Genomic DNA, 20665 nt, shown 5'->3' with positions numbered 1-20665 from the left:
CGAGATGAAATTGAGTTTGACACCCGTGCCCTACAGTATACATGTTCTCATATCGAATGGAACCTTTGAATAGGTGAACACCAAAATAGGCCCTGGAGACATGAGCGAAGCCCTGAATGTTAACAAAAATATGGAAAAAATGTTCCTCCCCTGTTTGAAAGGGGGAGCGGTGTATGTGAAGTGAGCTGTGCTTTAACATACATTCATCTTTTTCCTTTGCTCCTTCACTCCTGCGCTTTTTCCCTCCTTCCCCCAAACGAGAGACACTAAAGATGATTCATCTGCACACGTACAGTAAGCTTGTGCAGACGTGGAGAAAGACACCTACAGTGCTGGAGAATGATAAAATCCATACATATATGTTCACGCCGGACTGGATGTAAAGACTTGTCTTATCCACAAGCACGCAAGTAGAAGGATGTGTGTGTTTTTGTCTAAGCAAAGCACGCCAAACAAGGAGAATGATCGTCTTTCCACTCTGGGTACAAGATAGTCGGAACATTTAGGAGACATGTTCAGAGAGGAATCTCGAGTATGATTTATAGATTTAAATGAGCTCATGCAAAAGAATGCATTTTTCTAATGTTCTTCTGTATTGACATTTGTGGAATACAGATACGCAAAAACAATACACATTGCTGGATTAAACTCATTTATAATGTACCGTATTGACACATACACACTAGCAGAAGGAACAGACACATACAGAACTCATATGATACCATTATGCATAAAGGCTACAGCTAGTTTGAGTTCAGCAGATATGCAGTGGCTTATACGCAGTGTGTTCCCCCACCCCCCACTGACATTAGCCTCTCCTCACCCCATCAGCCAGCTGAAACCCTGCCAAAATATGTTCACTTAGATTTTCCTTCCTCCCTCTCCCTCGCTTTTCCTCCCTTAGTTCCTTTCTTTTTCTTTCTCCCGTCATCTCTCAGCTGAGCGCCAATTAAGGCAGGGGGAGTTTTTTGGGCTTTTGGCTGAGGTCCCATCGTAGAGCAGAAGTCACAGAGTAACCTTTCTGTGCAGCTCGTCTGCAGAGGGATGCTGTTTTTGTCCAATTAGACTAAAATACACTGCTAGCATGCATCAGTGAGACAGGTGGGTTGTGCATGCAATCATTCATTTCTGTGTGCACTTTACTATTAGTACCACTCAGTAACTCCCACTGTTATACCTGAACATGCAGTGCAGCTCTCAGGCAGCAGAGCTCTGCAGCACACAGAGGGGAGGAACACCACCCAGGGAGACATGTTTCTCAAAACATCCAAGATACTCATGTAACACGCACGACTACAAGTATACATACAGAGACACACTTTGAACATTCACACAAACACAACCTCCTTATAATCGTACCCCATCCAGCTCATCTTTAATAAACAAAACAATGGCGATTGTACTTAAACTGGTGCTTGTCAGAGTTCTCCTCCTCTACCTGACCCACAGCCTCCCTCCCTCTCCTTATTTCTCTGGAACCGTTCTGTGAACCTTGCTCTAGAAGCAGCAATGCTGAGACTCTGGGACTGCTGCTGACTCAAAGCTTAGGCCGGAGCTAAAACGCCACCCAAAGGAGAACATGTTAATTAAACAAAAGCAAACCTAGGGACCACACATGGAGAAACACTGCTGCTTTATCCTTAATTAATAATTACTATGACCCGGTTTTTTTTAATGTCAAGGGAAAGTGATTTTCTGTCGGAAAAAGAGATTAAGAGGTAGTCTTTGTGCTAATGTGAAATACAGTCTGAATCATGCTGCAAATCTTTAATACAAACGGATTAAACAAATGCAAATGATTGTTCTGATGTACGTGGTAAGTTTGGGAACATATTTATGTCTGTAGATACATGTAAATGTGTGCACACTTGTGTTTGTGTGTCACCATCTGCCTCTTTGCTTCCAGCTGTGCTGCAGAGCAGTGACCTGTGAGGTGACCTGACGGACCAACGCCTGCCAGCTAGCCACATTTTGCTAAAACACAACTTGAATTTAACTCAAAATAGACACAAAATTATTTCCTGTCGTCCTTAATCATTTAAAGCAGCATACATTTTCAAATGGGTTGCTCATAGTGATATATCTGCAGAGAATTATCACATGAATCAGCCTAATAGAGACTTTATGCATTGTGTCCACATTACTCTCACAGAGACATTTTAGGCCATAACAGCAAACATATTGTAAAAAAACAACAACAACAACAACAACAACTCTCTGCTCACCACCAAATAACTAAAGATACAGTTAGACATAGCAACTCAAAAGCCAGATATTTCGAAGCTGATAGAGAGAATTCTAAACTTAAACCTGCCAGCACAAAATCAACTCCAAATGAATGATAATGTTGCTCTGTACCTGCTGGATGTGTACATTAAAACGGTTCCCTTCAACTTTAAAGGTGATGAAACAATCACGACTGTTCTATGTCCAATGTTTACAACATCATCAATGTTGCAAAACAGAACACAGACATTCCTTAGAAGAACATTTCAAATACGAATTAGAACATGGTCAAGTCCAACAACTTCCTGACACGTCTTCTGAATGATGATAGAAGACGTGAGATATTATAACCATGGAAATAAACACAATTACACCATCCACCAGGCAATGCTTTCTAATTCTTTGGCCCTTACAACACAATATGATGCAGCTTCAGGTTAAACTCTGCCCATGTAAGGTCAAGCAAGCACACAGTTTTATTTCAGGGTCCTCTGGGATCTGCACTCCTCCTGGGATGGCACACTCTGATAGCCTCTCATGGAGCCCGATATGGACAGAGCCATGCATTTTCCACATAGCTATACTCACATCTACTCATTAATTAAGTGAATGGTAACATTTATTCTTTACCCAAGTTATGTTCTGAGTGCTAAACTGGCCAGCCTTCCAAACATAAATGTGTTTTTTTATTAGTCTCGATTTTCTTTAGGAGGTAGAAAAAGAGGCTTAATGCTTTTTAGACACTTATACCGAATCCTTGTTTTAAGTACTTCATATCCATTTAATATTTTAGGATTTTATTTGGAAAAAATTGTAATACTACTGTATTAAAAAAAACACTATTCTTGTGCATTGAATGTCATAATAATATGGTCCTATTTATGTTTATCGCTATCTCTGTGTGGCTAAAATAATATTATGTTTTCTTTAAATAAGGACATTCATTGGCATATCTTTACCTACACGAATAATGTGTCAAAGGATTCACAATACGTATGTCTGTAAACATGACCATTGAGCAGTTGCAGATCAGAGGTTTAGTGCAGTTTCCTGTTGATGTGGCTTCAAGCATTTGACCTTGAAAAACACAACATCGTGGGCACACATGGCCATCCATCACTGATCGTGTTACGAAACAGACACTTCACACATAATGTCTGGGGGGGTGAGAGTGTGATCTATAGGGCATGTGGGAGCCAGGTTTAAATACCAAAGCTGGCTTTGAGGAAAAATAAAAAGAAGATAATGTGACTGGAGAACAAAAGGGAGACACGAGGGAAAACAACAGGAGATTATCAGAGAAAAATAGAAAGGCACACTGTAGTGAGATTCATCGCAAAGAGAGAGCAATGTAAGCTCGAATTGAGAAATGGGGGGAAAGGATCTGAATTCGTGGAGTTTGGCACTGTCATGTGATTCCTGGGAAGCCACTAGCAGGCATGATGTGTCTAACATATAACAGATGGCCTTTATGGCCCCATCAACCACATCTTTATTGAAAGCAGGGGCCCCTGCTCTTTACTCCTTCTCTTCCACTGACACAGCAAGGGATGGAAACAACACTGTGACCTACATGTAACATCTCCGAGTGTCTACATGTTTGCAGATTGGCTTTTTAATTTAATCAATAATAATATAAACATCTATTTATATGATTTTTGTATTAAATAAGTTTATATTTATGATGTGTGTTCTTTTTTTTACTAGTGATTTTGTTGCGGTTTGAGAGCCGATAAATTTAAATTATTCTCCTTCAGGCCTACTCTGTGCTACAAAGATGTCTGTATCTTGTTGTTGTGGTTCACATGTTTTTCCACCTTGTGTTTCATCGATTTTCCATGCAATTTACCATCCGGAGGAAATTGGGCAATGCAAAAACAATTGAGCAAGTGAGCTTGTCTGCGACTGGAATAAACAATCTATTTTGGTCATCATTCTTCCACATGGCCCTGAATAATGCATATCTTTACTTTTCTTTTCTGAGGACTGAGCTGTGTACTGAAATAATATTTGGAAGCATTAACCTCAACAGCAGACCCCATCCGAGTAAGACCATTACAGATAAGCATCAATGACAGCTTCCCTTGGCCTCACTCACACCCCTTCTGTACTCCATGTACTGCTCTGCACAACAGTTCGTGGTCCAGCCACATGGTACTCGCCACCAAACCCCCCGTATATACACACACACACACACACTCCCTCCAACCCAAACCCGGATCCAGCTACAAAGATCCTTTTGTTCCATTCCACTCAAGGAAAATGGAAATGCACGCAACCCTTTCACAGCTAAATCTGAATAAGTGTAACCAACAATGTTAAGCGAAGGGGAGTTAGCTGAACCGCTTGTCTTGCCCCATCTGGAAAGTTTTGCGTGTGGACACACACAAGAACTCTTTCTCTCAAACATACTTATGTATGGTACATTACAGCAAAGCAATTTACTGCTATCAGTGCTAATAGAGGATACAGAGGGTGGAGTTTAATTAGAGTAAACTACCAACACTCAAGTGACTCCCATCTGGTACTTTCCTGAAGTTATTACCTCCCTAATGACCACTATCTGATATGGCTGATGGTACTCAGGACTCTTTCTATCCAGAGTTCACATATGGCTAACATGCAAGAGTACGCTGAGCTGAATCTGGCTGCAGCCCACGTGGCACATGCACACTTATTGATTCATGATTGTTATTCATGTCATGAGTCTTGAATCTAGAAATCTTCACTGCTTTTAGTATGTCAACAGCTACACGGACTGCGGCTAGCAGATGTTCATGAAAGTGATTGAGTGGCTGAGCAGGCTGTGTCAGACATCACTGCACATAAATCTGAGACGTTCCACACAAAGAATCAAAGTTGGGGCTGGAAGTTTGTGTTTCGGTGAGTCTCTAAGCTCCGACTGGTTTGGTGAGGGCCAATGTTTGGACTAGCATTGTGGGTTTGGGGTCACACAACGGTCTGTCACGCTCAGTGCAGCCCGTTCAGGTCTTACCTGTTCTTTCTCTCCGCTCTGGGTTTTCTGTTGTAGTGGGCTGCTGCTCCCACTCCAGCCCCTCTGGCTCCCACCGGCCCTGCACTGGCCCCTTCTCCTCCTCGCTTGATGGGAGGTCCACCTCACCCCCCTCTGAGAGCTACACACAGAGATGCCTTTGTCAGCGGTGGAGCCCTTCTCTCAAGGAGGAAGTGATGGTAAGATTATAAACAGTGCCTATGGTCACATAACCACAAAACATTATACCAGTGGCTGTGTTTTTCCACTATTCCCTGCATCTTCCTCATCCTTTTCTCCATTACACACTGAGCAAGAATGCTTTAGAACTCGTTGAGGTCTAACTTCTGCCACAGAGCGTGGATAAGAACTTCTTCTCAGACGGCACTTTGAATCTATTTCAAAACCAAGCACCTCAAGCGTTAAGGTTAATAAAGTACTCAGCAGATCATATTTTCCTTTACCACTCTCTGTCTGGGAGGAAATGATTTATCAAGATGAACATTCTAGTACACCCTCACCTCTGTATGTTGATTCTCCAGATGTTGTGTTGAAACCTACATGCTGCAGTTTAATCAAATTCAACTTATTTATGCTTTTACATTCAATTAGTTCTGCAATTGAATAGGATGAGAAAAGTATTTCCTGATATTTTTAAGAATAAAATTGTATTTGGCTGTCATTGATTTGTCCGACCAATCAGATAACACATAGCTTCAGGTAACCAGATCAATGCGGACCTTTTCCAGTTTTTAGGCAGATAAACAATAGGAGGAAAGAAAGGAAATGCAATTGGTGGTTTGCAGTGGGCCGTTAAACCTACATTAGTTTGTTTACGGTGAGATGGTCTAATCACTACAAATCTGTTTCCTGTTCTGAAACATTCAAGATTCCTCCTATGCACTGAACAGAGACCAGCAATCCTTCCATCCCTCACTTTTTCCTCTCTCTGCTTCTCTAACTAAATCATTTTAAGGTTTATGACCAAGATATAGATGACTCAAAATAAACTAGCTATGCAGCAATATGTCAGAATCAGAAACAGGTTTATTACCAAGTAGGTTTACACGTACCAGGAATTTGACTTGGTGTCATGGTGCATACATAAAATAATTAAAAAACACAGGTAGAGAACTAGAACAAATATTAAAAATAATAAAATATTAAGTACAAATATATAACAGTATTTACATTGCAATGGAATGGAATAAAAAGCAATACAATATGGAATACATTTAAAAAAAACAGTGCCACAGATGAGCTCGAGCCCATGCTCCAGAAGCCCTTAAAAATACCTCCAAAATGAATGTGCTTTCTTTCATCTAATTCAGTAATGCTATTATATTAACAGTCAGTATACACAAACAGATCTACAACTCACCCACTGCTGATTGGGCATGGCCACGGAAGTAAGCATGTCAGCCATGGCTCCCAACATCTGGTCAGTGCGTCCCTGGTTCTTCTGTAGAGCCTTCATTTTCCACAAACAGCAAACAAAAACTTGCCTCAAATGTATCTCCTCTGCTGTTGTGACCCTTGGTCTCTCTGGGTCTTGTATCTCTTTTGTCACCCTGTTTTCTGCTCCTTCAGCTGTCTGACGGAGCACTGTGCCACAGTTTAGAGCTGAGCCTCGGCAGCCCGCCTTGTTCCAGCCTGACACACAGGAAATCTCATGATATGAATAATTGATCCAGGAAGAAATGGGTATGTTTCGGTCTTGACAGGAGCCTCAGAGCTCTTCCCTCATTGGCCCGCTCTCTTACGTCCTCTAATTCAGACACAGGTGAGCCGGCTGGAGGTGTCCCTTACTCTGGCTTAGTCCAGTAAAATCATTTCGACTTGTCGCTCAATATAAGGTTCCTCTTGACAGTCAAAATATTTACTGGGCCTTCCTGATGTCTCTTTCTGTGTGAAGTTGTAGTTGGAAGTTGAAGTCTCCTCCTGTCTCTCTCACTGAATGCTGAAACGGTGAGCCGTGACTTCAAGACTTACCACATCACCCTCCCTGGAATTCTCCTTTCTTGTTCTTCATTGGCTATAAAGGGTCACCACCCCCCTTTCCAAAACCTCTCCTCCTTCCATCATTCTTGCCCTTCTTTCATTTTGTGGTCCTTGTCTTCACCACCTGGATCTTTTAATCTCAAAATATATCATTCCTTTCAATATCTCTTTCTGCTGGACTTTCTTTGAACAGCCCTGGCACCATACACTCTCTCTTTATCTTACCCACGTCTCAGGCAGTGATACATGGATTGTGTGAACCTAAGCAGCGGGACAGCCCCAAATAAGGTATGAATACACAGCCCATGAAGCTCAACTATTTAAGAGACTGTCCCCGATTGCACACAGACACACACACACAAAGACACACACCTTATTAAACTGCTGAAATAGTGGTTAGTGAGTCAAACCAGTAGTATTTGTTTCTGGTTAATTGAATGAGTATTTGTCATTATAAATTGAAGGCTTGGCTTGCAACATTGTTTACTGACAGATTACAGACCATGAGCCGAGTCTGTATCTTGGAAACACACACACACACACACACACACACACGATCAAACTAATTTCACTGAGAAAATAAATTTGTGTTAATATAAAGGTTTAATTATTTATTACTTAGCCTAAACGTAACCAGATGTGTCCCATTGATTTCAAAGATTTCTTAAACAAGGAAGACTTGGTCAAGCAACACAGAGTTTCAACAATTACCATGAAAGATTTGACTAATACTAAAACATTTAAAAGCATTTGAAGATAGATAAGATCAGCCTGTAGATTGTTCCATTGGTTTTCAATGTAGCTCTGGCTTTGGGAACAATAATTGTAAACAACTTTCCATTGACAAAGCTGTTCTTGTACTCGAATATCACATACAGTACATTCAATTCAATTCAAAACCTTTATTTATCCAGGTAAAATCCCATTGAGATCAATGATCTCTTTTTCAAGGGAGACCTGCAGCAGTAGGTTCCACAAGAAGACATGAAAACATGAACAACAAAAGGACATCATACAGCAAAATGTACAGGGATTACAATTTACATATTTAACCACAAGTACAGGTACCAACAGCATCTGATTTTGTAGCATCCAACCGAGCTTTAAAAACATGTAGTGGTACTAGCTTGGTAATTTTCCATTCTTTTTGCAGACTGTTCCATGTTAGTGGAGCTGCACATCTAAAAGCTTTCTTCCCTAAGACAGTCCTAGCACTTGGCACATTTAATAAAACCACAGCATGCGATCTCAGGCAATAAGTACTTTCAATTCGCAGAGAGATCAGGGAGCAGATATAAGATGGTAGTTTATCCAACATGGCTTTGTAAATGAAAAAGTACCAGTGACTGAGCCTCCGTACAGTAAGTGATGGCATAACCGCCTTGGTATACAGGGTACAGTGATGCGTAAGTGCTTTACAATTTGTCAAAAATCTCAGTGCACTGTGATACGCAGCATCTAACTTGCTCAGGTAATTGGCAGGTGCATTCATATATAACAAATCACCATAATCCAGCACAGGTAAAAAGGTCACAGTGACTAGCCTTTTCCTGGCCTCAAGCGAGAAACAGGACTTATTTCTGTAAAAGAAACCTAGCCTAAAGCCTCAGCTTTTTAAGCAGGTTATTGACATGAAGTTTAAAAGTGAGACAGTCATCAAGCCAGATACCCAAGTATTTGTAACAGGTAACCACTTCAAGTTGTATTTCTTGCGTAGTTACAATATCCAAAGCAGTCTTTGGTGTATTTTTAGCTTTAGCTTTAGAAAAGAGCATTACCTTGGTTTTATCCACATTTAAAAGAAGCTTAAGCTCAGAGAGCTGAGCCTGAATAATGTTAAAAACAGCCTGTAATTTAACAACAGCCTCGTTAATCGAGGGACCTGCACAGTACATAACGGTATCGTCCGCATAAAAATGTAAGGTTGCTCCTTCGACATTTTCACCTAAACTATTAATATAGATAGAGAATAATAGCGGACCTAAAACTGAACCTTGTGGTACACCATTAGTGATGTTTAACCACTCAGAAGACAGCCCATCAAACTGAACACATTGGGATCTTTCAGAGAGGTAGTTTACAAACCACCCCACTGCATGGCTGGACATGCCTATACTGACCAGCCTTTGCTTCAAAATGCGATGATCGACAGTATCAAAAGCTTTGGATAGGTCAACAAATAGAGCTGCACAACTCTGCTTATTATCTAAAATACTCATAATATCATTTACCACTTTCATTGTGGCAGTGATGGTGCTGTGTTGCTTTCTGAAGCCTGACTGATGTTTAGACAGGATGTCATTGTTACATAAAAACTCCTTTACCTGATATATATACTGATGATACTCAAAAAGCCTTTGCAAAAGTGGATGCAAAGTATAGTTTGACAGTTTCATCAGCATAGAAATAAAAGGATGGGTATGTTATATTGTGCCTGAGGCAGTTTATGCAAATAGTAAATAACAGAGATCCAAACCTTGCGACACATATTCCTAATTGGTTTATATCTTTAAGTATTTCATATTCATTGTTTGGATTGTTTTCTAAGATTGTGGTAGCGTTTTGTCAAATATTAAGAAAGATATTTCAAATGCTTCACACTATACCAAACGTGGGTTTTTCCTGATTGCTTTGGGTGTTATAGAAGATCTGGTTTTCATCTTTATTGAGAACATTTAGTCAGCAGTAAAAACCTCTGAGAAATACTGTACTGGCAGAGGTGAAGATGTGAGTATGAGGAAACACTAAGCTTGGAATTGGAAGAAGCAATGATTGCTTTCAACAACCACGTTGTGAATGATCATACAAAGTTTCCACATCGCTCAGACTAGCCTTTAGCACAAGGTCAAGGCTGACTGGACACATCAGAATCAATTTCTCTGCAGGGCAGCTAGAAGAGAAGCACGTTATACTGGGTTCTAATCCGCCTCACATCATTCCCTGTCCTCTCTCCACTTGCTCTTAAAAGGCATGAAATGACAAAAGTAAAAACAGTATAAAATGTTGACCTGTACTGCCTTGCTTTCATTTAAAACTACTCTTACAATTCCATATGGAACAAACTACAAGGAATCTTTCAAAAGTAATAGGTTTCGTATTTCTCTGTTGAGCCAGCTGAATCGTGTAAAGTTATTTCAGAATATGCAATATTACGTTGTTATCAGTCAACTTTTTTGTCAACCTCCTTTAAATATTTTGAAAAGAATATGCACAACCAGAATTAAAGGAGTAGTGGTGCCCATTTGAATACTTTTCTACCTCATGTTTTCTTGCCCTAACCCAACACTAACCCAGCCCATTGCAAGTCTCATTTTGTGGTTTTGAGTAAAAGAGAATTACTCAAAGGTTTGAGCAAATCATTGTCTTAGTGTGCAGTATTTGTTACCCATGCATTAGTCACCCACCATTGTATCAAAGCAACAACAACAAAAAACGTCCATTTCCCATTGCAATATGTTTGCATTACACCTTCAGTAATGTTTCCTCCGGCTCCGTGTTTCCTTCCATACACCTGATCCCTCCAGGAAAAACACTTTTAAACAACTAGCATGAGTTCTGTGTGTTAACCCGTAGACTGAAATAATATAGCAGATGATCGTAGACTAGAGTCTGACCTAAGAGACTTTCCTGTAGAGACTGCCAACTGTCTAATATTAGCTGAGCACATGGCTGTCTTTAACATCAGTCACCAAGCTGGCTAAACTTAGTTTGTTGCTTCCCAAGCTTCTTTCCAAAAAGGATTTTGCTCTACCAGTGACCCCTGCTGGGTACTCTGCTGCCTGGGGAGAAGTTGAGCTGTCTTTTGCAGCGATGATGAGTGAATAACTCTGTTAGGAATTTGCAGAACAGGAGGCAAATATCTGTGACCCTAAAAGGAAAGTGTGAGCACTGTCAAGAGGTAGGAGTCAGAACAACATGTACTTCACTCACATACATCAGATTAGTTAATATATTGTAAACATCTTTGGGACATTACTATGTGATAAACAAGCAATGCTGATGTTGAAGTATGTTGCTGCCCTCGCCTGGTACAGCTGTGAGATCAGTCTTGTATATCTAACAGGATAACACACACACACACACACACACACACACACACACACACACACACACACACACACACGCACACACACACACACACACACACACACACACACACACACACACACACACACACACACACACACACACAGGGGCACCGCCAGGGATTTTGGCCCCATGAAAAGATATCACATTGGTTACTTACATTTTTTTTTCTTAATGTTCTAAAATAGTTTGGGCCCCTGTCAGTCACGGGCCCTTAGAATCGTCCTAACTTTTCACCCCCTTACGGTGCCCCTGCACACACACACACACACACACACACACACACACACACACACACACACACACACACACACACACACACACACACACACACACACACACACACACACACACACACTACCCCACCCTGTTTTGCCAAACAGACTTCCCTTTCCTCTGAAAATCTTCCTATCCACTTATTTTGACCTTTCACAAGCTATAAATCTTCCCCCAATCATGAACTTTCTTCTACTTCCTGTGTTTCATATCAGTGAGCGGTCAAAACCCACCTCAGGCTCCTGTGTCTAAACATAACACCTTTAGATTAATGGGTCAAGTTAATGTGATGTTATATCTGATCTGATGCTGATCTGAGGCAGCTTCTGATAAGGAATTGGTCATTTGATGGTTTTAGAGAGATTATGTTCTCATGTTGGCTAACTCTTCAGAGCAGATCAGCAACTATAATTCTCCAGATCAAAATGCTTTTGAGTGAGCGTCCAATTTGTCACAGTGGCTTTTCTAAGTCAAGACAGAGCTCTATATTAAACACGTTTTGCTGGTTAATGTTATGGCATGAAGTATCTAATAGAACTCGTTGATGGTATTTTAGGATTAAACTGTAAAATAAAGACATGTAAGTGCAGAGCAAACAAGATGTGCCTCGTTACACTTTTGTTGATACATTTGAAGGGGGTGTAGATAATGAGGATTAGGGTTCATTTTTAAGCTATTTTAAACATGAACAGTCTGAATATCATGTTGAATTACATAAACAAGATTCATGGATAATCACTGCATGGTCCAGTTTGATCAGAAGGGGGCAGTAGTCATCCCTCTAACAGAGGAAATGTTGCATAAATCAGGTTTCATTCACATGTTCGAAGTCACAGATTGGCTCTCCTCGAATTCACTATCAGGGTTAATCTATTAACATGCACCTTTAAAACCATGTGATTGAGTCTGTGATGATATGAATAAACCTGTTACGCAATAGTCCTGTCCACATGTAGGATTTGGCTGTGGAACCATCGTGAAACTAATACGAAAACAATTATTCAAGTGTCTTGGCCTGGTTTCTTATCAATGAAATATAAAATGACTTCCAATTTGTGATTTTGTTGTTGGCTCGTTACCCGAAACACCAGGTTAAGACAATTAAATGAACGTTTGATGAAAATGTGAATACTAATACAAAATAATATGTGCGCTCTCTTTTGATCTGGGCTTGTTAAAAGCATAATCGTGATAGAGAAAAAACATGTTTTCTTTAATGCCTATTGTGTAAGCGTGCAGATTTTTTTCACTATTTGAGCATCTGTGTCGTTGTACCATGTGTGTTCATGTGTGCATAGCATCTTATATCTGAGCAATTGTGTGCATGCATCACAGAATGCCCTTGTGTTTCTTTGCATGTCTGCATGTGTCATCCCTGTCATGGGAATAATTACGAGCAAAGCAGCAGAGTAGCAGCAGGGTTAGTTTGTTGTCTCAGCAAATGGATTTCCATGGGAAAACAGACCCAAGATGCTGCCTCTCATCACGCAGACACATTGAAATTAATCAGGCAGGGGGTCCTCAGCAGAAAGACATATTTAAGAGCCAGAGCCTCTATGATTCAGTCACCACACTGATTTGGACGGTTAGAGATATTTTCCTGACACAACAGATGGGCAGCAGAGAGCTGTGGATGGAGTGACTCGGGGAGAGCTGTGGAAACAAGTGAGCGGGAGAAGAAATAGAGAGCAGACTAACTTAACAGACTGTAAAGGGAGCACGGTTGGCTGCTGTCTATTTCTTTCTCTTAATCCTTAAATCTTCTCTAATCAGGATGAGAGGGAGAGAGCAAGTTGCCTGACTTAGGACGGCAGAGTCTATGTTGGGACCTGGACAGATTGCCGGTTGAGGAGGCAACCTAACTGGCCAGTAGGGAAGATGAGAGGAGGGGGAAGGCATTCAGCTGAAGTCAGTTTGGGAAACTTAAACGTTAACAGTTTCTACCAAGAGCCAAGAGGAGGAAGTAAAGTCCACAATATGAAGATGGTTTTGGTTTGACTGCAGAAGAGAAGAGGAGTAACCAATGGCTGGATTATTTTAGGGTGAGCATTTGCTATCACTATTTGTTCTAAACAACTTTTGCTACTTTTGTTTCATCTTCACTCCACTCCTCACCATTAGGATTCAGCAAATGACCCTTTGCAAGGTGTTAATCTAGAAGGAAGTGTAGGCCACAATGGCAGAGTAAAAAATAGAGCATCTGTGTTTGTGCAGAAGGAGAAAGAGAGAGAAACGTTTGTGTGATAGTAATCTACCTTCTTCTTGACACAATGCTGAAATAGGAGCATGTGTTTGTGGGATTAAAGGAGTTGAGCTATTTAATTTGTTAACAAGAGCTTTGCCAAAAGATGCTATTACTCTAATAAAGTGTCAGCAGGTGCAAAGCTGCTTTTGTGAAATCTGGTTGCCTCATGTGGATATGGTGTAGTGTTGTATGCAGGACCAAATCACACTCTTTCCACTCTCATCTCCAGCTCCTTCAAAACATTAAGATTGAATACGTGTATCACTGGTTTCATACAAACAGAATATTTGTACTTGTATAGTTTTTTTTATGTATACCAGAAAACACACTGGATACCCCAGTGCACTTGTAATGCAGAGCAGTGTGGCATGGTTAAGACACCATGACAGATGCTGTCACTAGCCTGGCCCCCCATTGCTTCTGGCACCATATGGCCTTTCTCAACCCACTACCCTCCTCCTACTATGCCCACATTCACACGACTTTCACAGGCTGAGCTTCTGCAAATGCCTACAGTTTTTCTTGTACCGGAATTGACTTGTTGATATATCTATGCATCTCTCGTATTTTTACATACAAGTATGCAATATTGCAAATATTACACTCAGTCATAACTACACCCTTTATTCTTCTCTTTTATAATGGGCTGAGCTGGTGAGCAAATATAGGCAAAAAGCATGTTGTTAAAGTCAGCTTATCCTTCTTGTAAATCACAGACTTACAGATCAGCCGCTCCAACAGGTGGTGAGGTCATTCTCTTTAGGCACTGTGCCTTACACACGGCCCTTACAAGTCATCAGATATGTTTAACACGTCAACATCAAAAGGCTGCCAGTGTTGTTTTATCAGTCCTCCAGTCATACTTGATCTAGTGTAAGAGGCTTATTTTGAGGAGAAGAAAATGTCCACAAACCTGCTCAAGGTGGCACAAAACAAAATTCAGTTGTAAGGATATTTCTTTTGCACACACCTTTTACCCAAGAATCGATTTTTGACAGTATCTGATTGGCACATAAGATGTCCATTTCTACCCGACATAAAGAATAAGAATAAACTAGTAATTTGCAACAAAAAATGCCATTTCAGATATCTAGAAAAACAAGTAGCTGTTTGACTGTAAAATAGAATAGGGTTTGCCTGGCTCTTTGTCTATTACACAGCATTACAAAAAATGCATTACACAGGCATACAAAGTGTAATGGTGTTAAGGGATGCCCTTCACTGCAGCCCCCTTTGGTCTACTGAGTTCAGAGGTTGTGCACAGTTGTCTCATCAATTGGGGGAAATGGGGGAAACTAGAAAATGTGTTCAATTTGTGTCCATCATAACAACATTTATATTTTCCTATTCAAGATGTGGGTGTTGCGCAACAGACCTGACACCCAGGTGTGATCCCAGGCAGAAGGGGGTCCAATGGCCAGTTCAAAGTATGACCCCCACCTGGGCGATGGCCCCTCCGGGGACTCGGAGATCCTCCTGGATGATTCGGACTCAGGGAGTGTGCTTTCTGATGACTCGGTGCTTCCCCAATATGAAATGGAAGGGAAGTATACAGAGCCGGCTAAAACAGTGTACGAGGCCTGTGCTAGGAACGATCCCACATCCCTGCTCAAGATCCTGGAGAGAGGAGTCACTAAAGACGAGGCTATGGAACTGGACATCAACGGCAGGGTGAGATGGATTTCATTGTTTCTTTTTAATCACACAACTAAAGTGACTTTGGAATTTGGGATATTTTCTAGAACAGACAACTAATACTTTCATAAAAGTACATTTATTTCTACCTTGATCCCCCTCAGAATGGACTGATGCTGGCTGTGGTCAAGGGGTTTATTGACATAGTCACCATGCTGCACACATGTCCAATGATTGACATCAATCACCAGGACAATGATGGCAACACTGCCCTCATGATTGCTGCACAGGCAGGTCAGTCTAAGACATACACAGCATATAACATCAACATAAGGGCATATGAATATAATGTTTTTTCCCCCCCCAATGCAGGCTTTGTCACCATTCTAAACTTCATCCTTAACTTCTTCTCTGGTGTGGACACTGAAGTCAGGGATCCCCGCGGCTTCACAGCCCTCATCAAGGCAGGCCTGCAGGGCCAGGCAGAGAGTGTGTCCGCCCTGCTAATGCATGGTAAGTTAATGGTACATGAGACATCCTATACACTTTGCAGCATTTCACAATTTTGAAAAGAGGAACTTCTGACAATAGATTCATTTTTGGAAATTGGTACAGACCTTCATGCATGGTACATATCTAATGGTTGAGAAGAAACAACATGGATTCAAGTATGAAAACTATTGACATAGTCTTCCTCCAAAAATGAGTTGTAGAAAATCCTAAGAACTCTGGCCTGATCTTTATATATTTATCATTTTTTGTAATTCTGTGTAATAGCCTGATTAACTGTGTTAACACTGTTGATCAAGTCAATAAATTGTGCCCCAAATGTGACCACATGGTGGGGTAATTTTACTGAAGGAGCAATTGATTTACCCAGGTCCCTCGGCCTCCAGTGATTATAAAACTTGTGTTCTTGTTTTGACAGTATATTTTCTCCACTTTTCATGTGCAGGTGCGGATATGAATGCCATAGACCTGGTGCAGGGGAGAGGTCTAAATGACTGGGCCATTAAGACAGGGAGGTTTGAGACTGTTAACAGAATACGCCGCCTGTTTGTTCATCCGGTCGCTGTGCAATTCTGTGAAAGTTACATTCCTGAGTGGCCTGAGCTGAAGCTACTTGTAGCGAAGGCCACCGCCACCAAAACAGCTGGTCAGAAGCTAAGGCATTGCTTAAAAAACAGCTTCTCTTTCAGCTTCCCTCAAGACGCCCAAGACAATGGGGTCATGGACCACATGGTGCGGATGACTACAGGCCTCCACAGCCCCCTGGTAGCCACTGCTTGCCGTCCACTCTGTCCTTCAAGCCCCCCAGAGATTGGCAAGCGACGGTTTGCCATCCCTGAACTGCTTGAAAAGCACAACATCAAGGAGTTGGAGGAGAGCACAGTGTCCCACAGTAATGGCTCCGTCACCACCTCAGATTCTCAAACAGGTGTGTCAGCCACCTATGTGGGTCTGACCTCCTGCTGCCAGCAGAATGGCATTGGAAGCTTTATTCCCCGAAGCATGGGGCAAAACAGCATCTTCCCCTCGGGCTGTATTCCCAAGATTGAAGTCACAAAATCTGGGGAGCCAACTCCAAAGAAAGAGAAGAAGAAGAAAAGGCAGATGGGATACCTGGAGCCTCCTATCTGGAAGTACAAGGAGGCAAAGGAAGAGAAAAAGAGAGAAAATAAGCTGCAGCAGGAACAAGAGAAAAAAGACGAGGAAAAGAAAACAAAGGGGTCCAAACATTCCAGCAAAAAATGATTATTTTCTTTTTCTTTAAATCTTTCACTGTGATAAAGACATGCATCAGGGACAAGCATGTGATTACAGTGTGGTCTATTTTAGTAGAATACAGGTTCGGAAGTGAGGAATCGACAATGAAAACACAATGATGAATTTTGAACCCTTGTTTGGGATGAGAAAACTGGAATGACTTGAATTTGCTATATGTGATGCATTTTTCAGAACCTTTGGAATACTGAAATATTTTCAACCAAATATTATTTGGTTTGGAAATACACGGTGACATGCATTGGAATGGCTCAGCCCCTCATAAATTGACAGATTGTAGGGGATGCAAAGAAATACTGACCAAACACCTGCAATGACATTATTACTTATCAATGTATTATGGTCTCCATGCAGCATGCTATTATGGTATTTGACGGAACCCAAAGAAAAACAAAGCAATAGCAAATACTTTTGATATGATCAATGGCCAGATACATTTGTATTAAAAGAGGGTAAACATCTTCAACCTATGTGCTTTGCTCCTCTAAGCCACATGCTCAAACAGTAGGGCTGTTGACAAAGTTTCAGAAACAGGAAGTACATTGCAGCTATGTGTCTGATTGAGATCATTATTTTGAATTCTGTCAACCAGTATAATTTTAAAGGCTATCCAATCTCCTCTGTTTGCAACATGTAATGTAGCACCTGCCTTTATTATGTCTATCTAACAGGATTTTAACACCCAACTGGCTGTGGCACATGACTGTTCGTTGGTGTACAATACTGCCGTGCTTTATGTAATATTTGATGGGCTTTCAAAGGACATCGGAAATGTTGCTTGCATTATATGAATAGCAGACCTCACTTTAAGTAACATTTGAAATAGAAACTATTTTTACACAATGTTCCTCAGGAAATCTTTTCTTAATAATGTGTTTGGTAAGAAATCTCTTATATATTCTATATTCTTGATGATTGATACAATCCTAACTCATAAAACTATTACTGCAATACCTACATTCCAACAAATAATGTAACTATTACAGAATATAAGATATAAACTAATGTATATATATATTGTTCTTACAAAAAATGATAGCATAATTTTGAGACACAGAAAACTCAGGACTTCTACATCTTGAAAAAGTGCAAGACAGACTAAATGTTTGTGTGTGTGAGTGTGCGTGTGGGTGTGTGTGTGTGGTGTGTGTGTGTGTGTGTGTGTGTGTGTGTGTGTGTGTGTGTGTGTGTGTGTGTGTGTGTGTGTGTGTGTGTGTGTGTGTGTGTGTGTGTGTGTGTGTGTGTGTGGTGTGTGTGTGTGTGTGTGTGTGTGTGTGTGTGTGTGTGTGTGTGTGTGTGTGTGTGTGTGTGTGTGTGCGTGAATGCAAGCTTTGAATAAATGTACTGACCATTTCAAGTGAATGTGTTTGTCTTCACTGCACTTTACATTAGGGATCTGAAAGAACCACATTAATATATGTCAGTGTGGTTATAGGACATATAGTGATCTGTTAATAAACAGTTACTGAACATAAATGGATTTTAAACTAACTGCTCTTACGCAGCTCCTTAAAACACTTCTCCATTGTATGACGTGAACATTTTGTATTTACAGCTATAAATGGAATATTTCCTTAATAGGCATTCACGTGACAGATGAGCCTCTGGCACATAACCTTGGTTACTCTCTTACAATAAAGTAACTTTGAGCTTCTAGGGAAGCCTATAATGCGCTCTCTGGTGTGGCATGAGGTGGCTTTTAAACCCTAGCCCAGGGGTCGGCAACCCGCGGCCCACGGGCCGCATGCGGCCCTTTAAGCCCTCTGCTCTGGCTCCCTTGAGCTTAGATAAAAATAAGAAGGAAATAAAAGTATTTGTAGGACTATTTATATTTTGTTGCATGGTTGAAAATGTTTCGTATCTGGTATTTTGAGGTGATACTGTGACACATAAATAAAAAACAAAACGGTTTTAATTAGGTCAACTAAAATATGCGTCACATCCTGCGGTCCCGCGCGAGCGCCTTTTCTTGGAGGCGAATAACCTGACCCCTGGCTCGATGAGCGAACTATGGATAAATCAAAGAAAAGTACCGGAGGAACACAGGATTGAATTCTGTGTGGACAGAGTTATATGCTTTCACAGCAAACAATGCTGGTTTACAGGTATGTTTGATATGTAGACAGACCCGGCGCCAGAACAAATCTAAAGGGAGGGCCTATGATTTTCATGGGAGGGCCCACAAAACCGTCACGTGCTGCGGGCCTGCGGCACAATATATATCAAACAGCAAGGCCAACGGCATTGCGCAAAGACGCACACTTATCGCAAACATACACAAATAAAGGGCAACGTAGAAACCACTTTGAAACATTGTGTGCGTGGCAGCACAGACACTGGTAAATCACGAGCAAGGCACACTGGTTAAGGATGGCAGCTTCCTCATCGCTGCACTCGGAGAGAAATAGTAGAGACGGAGTCGATGAGCTGTTTAGCCCGCCTTGGGCATGGTTTATGTTCCGATGCACTGCACTCGGACATGCTGTGGAGTGAATCGAGTCACCTCTGAGAGGGAGTTGGTTGACGGCTAAAAAAGCTATAATATCAACGACAGCTGACACGTAATAATGGCTCCGTGCAGCTGATCTGCACCAAAGTTCTAATTTCCTTATTTGTTTCCTCGCGTATCTGTCTCTCTCTCCACACACTCTCACATGAAATGTGTTCTTTTGATGCGGCATGCCTTAGCAGTCCTTTATCAGTCTGTAATGCGTGTTTCCAGTCGCAAAAACCTTTGACAGTAAAAGCCGCATCAGATGAAGACACAAGGCTGCGTCTGCTTTTAACGAATCTTCAACAGACCGGCAAAAGTGCGGTTCTTTCCTGAAAACAATCTCCCTGGATAACGATCCAGCTTCACCTGCTTGGGTTTATTAACCCCAGATCATCGCTAACTCAGCCCGGGGTTTGCCGAGGTCAAGCTTGTGACATTAAGGCGTGCTGCTGCAACGGCAGGTGCAGGGTCGCCAGCAGCACCATCGGCTGCAGTTCTTTCATCGCTATTTCGTTTTAATAAATTCTTAGACTTTTAAGCCAATTTTTTATGTCCATTTTGTAATTCAAACAGAAATGGGAGTCTACAGAATGCACAATAAACAAATCCAGAATAGGCGGCAGAGTGTGACGCTGTGATTGGTCTAAATGGGGACGAATCACAAATCACAACAGACACATGCATTTATTTGACGTAGCCTGGCGCCTGCGATGTTGTTTAGTTCTGACATCACATACATCGTAGCATAAAAGTTCACAGTTTATTTATAATTAAAAAAATAAAATAAATATATTTTTTAATTTGTATAAATAATAAAAAAACGTGTTTATTCGGGAGGGCAGGAATGTCAAATGGGAGAGCCTGGCCCTCCCTGGCCCTCCCACGGCGCCGGGCATGTATGTAGAGAGAATTTGTCAACGGTGGT

At 41.2% G+C, this 20665-nt stretch overlaps 2 protein-coding genes across 3 annotated transcripts in view; one reads left to right on the top strand and one right to left on the bottom strand.

Moving 5' to 3' along the window:
- The window catches only part of arhgef25a (Rho guanine nucleotide exchange factor (GEF) 25a), a 47747-nt gene extending 40589 nt beyond the window's left edge, over positions 1-7158 (bottom strand). For both annotated transcript variants that reach the window (XM_034209488.1, XM_034209489.1), the window contains exons 1-2: positions 6600-7158; positions 5222-5360 (exon numbers count right to left, since the gene is read on the bottom strand). In XM_034209488.1, the coding sequence (XP_034065379.1) occupies positions 5222-5360; positions 6600-6695 (235 nt within the window). In that variant the 5' untranslated portion in view covers positions 6696-7158. The remainder of the gene's footprint in view (positions 1-5221; positions 5361-6599) is intronic.
- Positions 7159-13493: 6335 nt separating this feature from the next.
- On the top strand, positions 13494-17993 carry ankrd33aa (ankyrin repeat domain 33Aa). The gene is made up of 5 exons (XM_034209543.1): positions 13494-13623; positions 15180-15497; positions 15626-15755; positions 15834-15974; positions 16417-17993. Exons 2-5 carry the CDS (start codon positions 15240-15242, stop codon positions 17214-17216), a joined length of 1329 nt encoding a protein of 442 aa, XP_034065434.1. The 5' UTR covers positions 13494-13623; positions 15180-15239; the 3' UTR covers positions 17217-17993.
- Positions 17994-20665: the final 2672 nt, after the last annotated feature.

Source organism: Gymnodraco acuticeps, unplaced genomic scaffold, assembly GCF_902827175.1.
Source record: "Gymnodraco acuticeps unplaced genomic scaffold, fGymAcu1.1, whole genome shotgun sequence".
Taxonomy (NCBI): domain Eukaryota; kingdom Metazoa; phylum Chordata; class Actinopteri; order Perciformes; family Bathydraconidae; genus Gymnodraco; species Gymnodraco acuticeps.
This window is presented reverse-complemented; position numbering and strand designations above follow the sequence as displayed.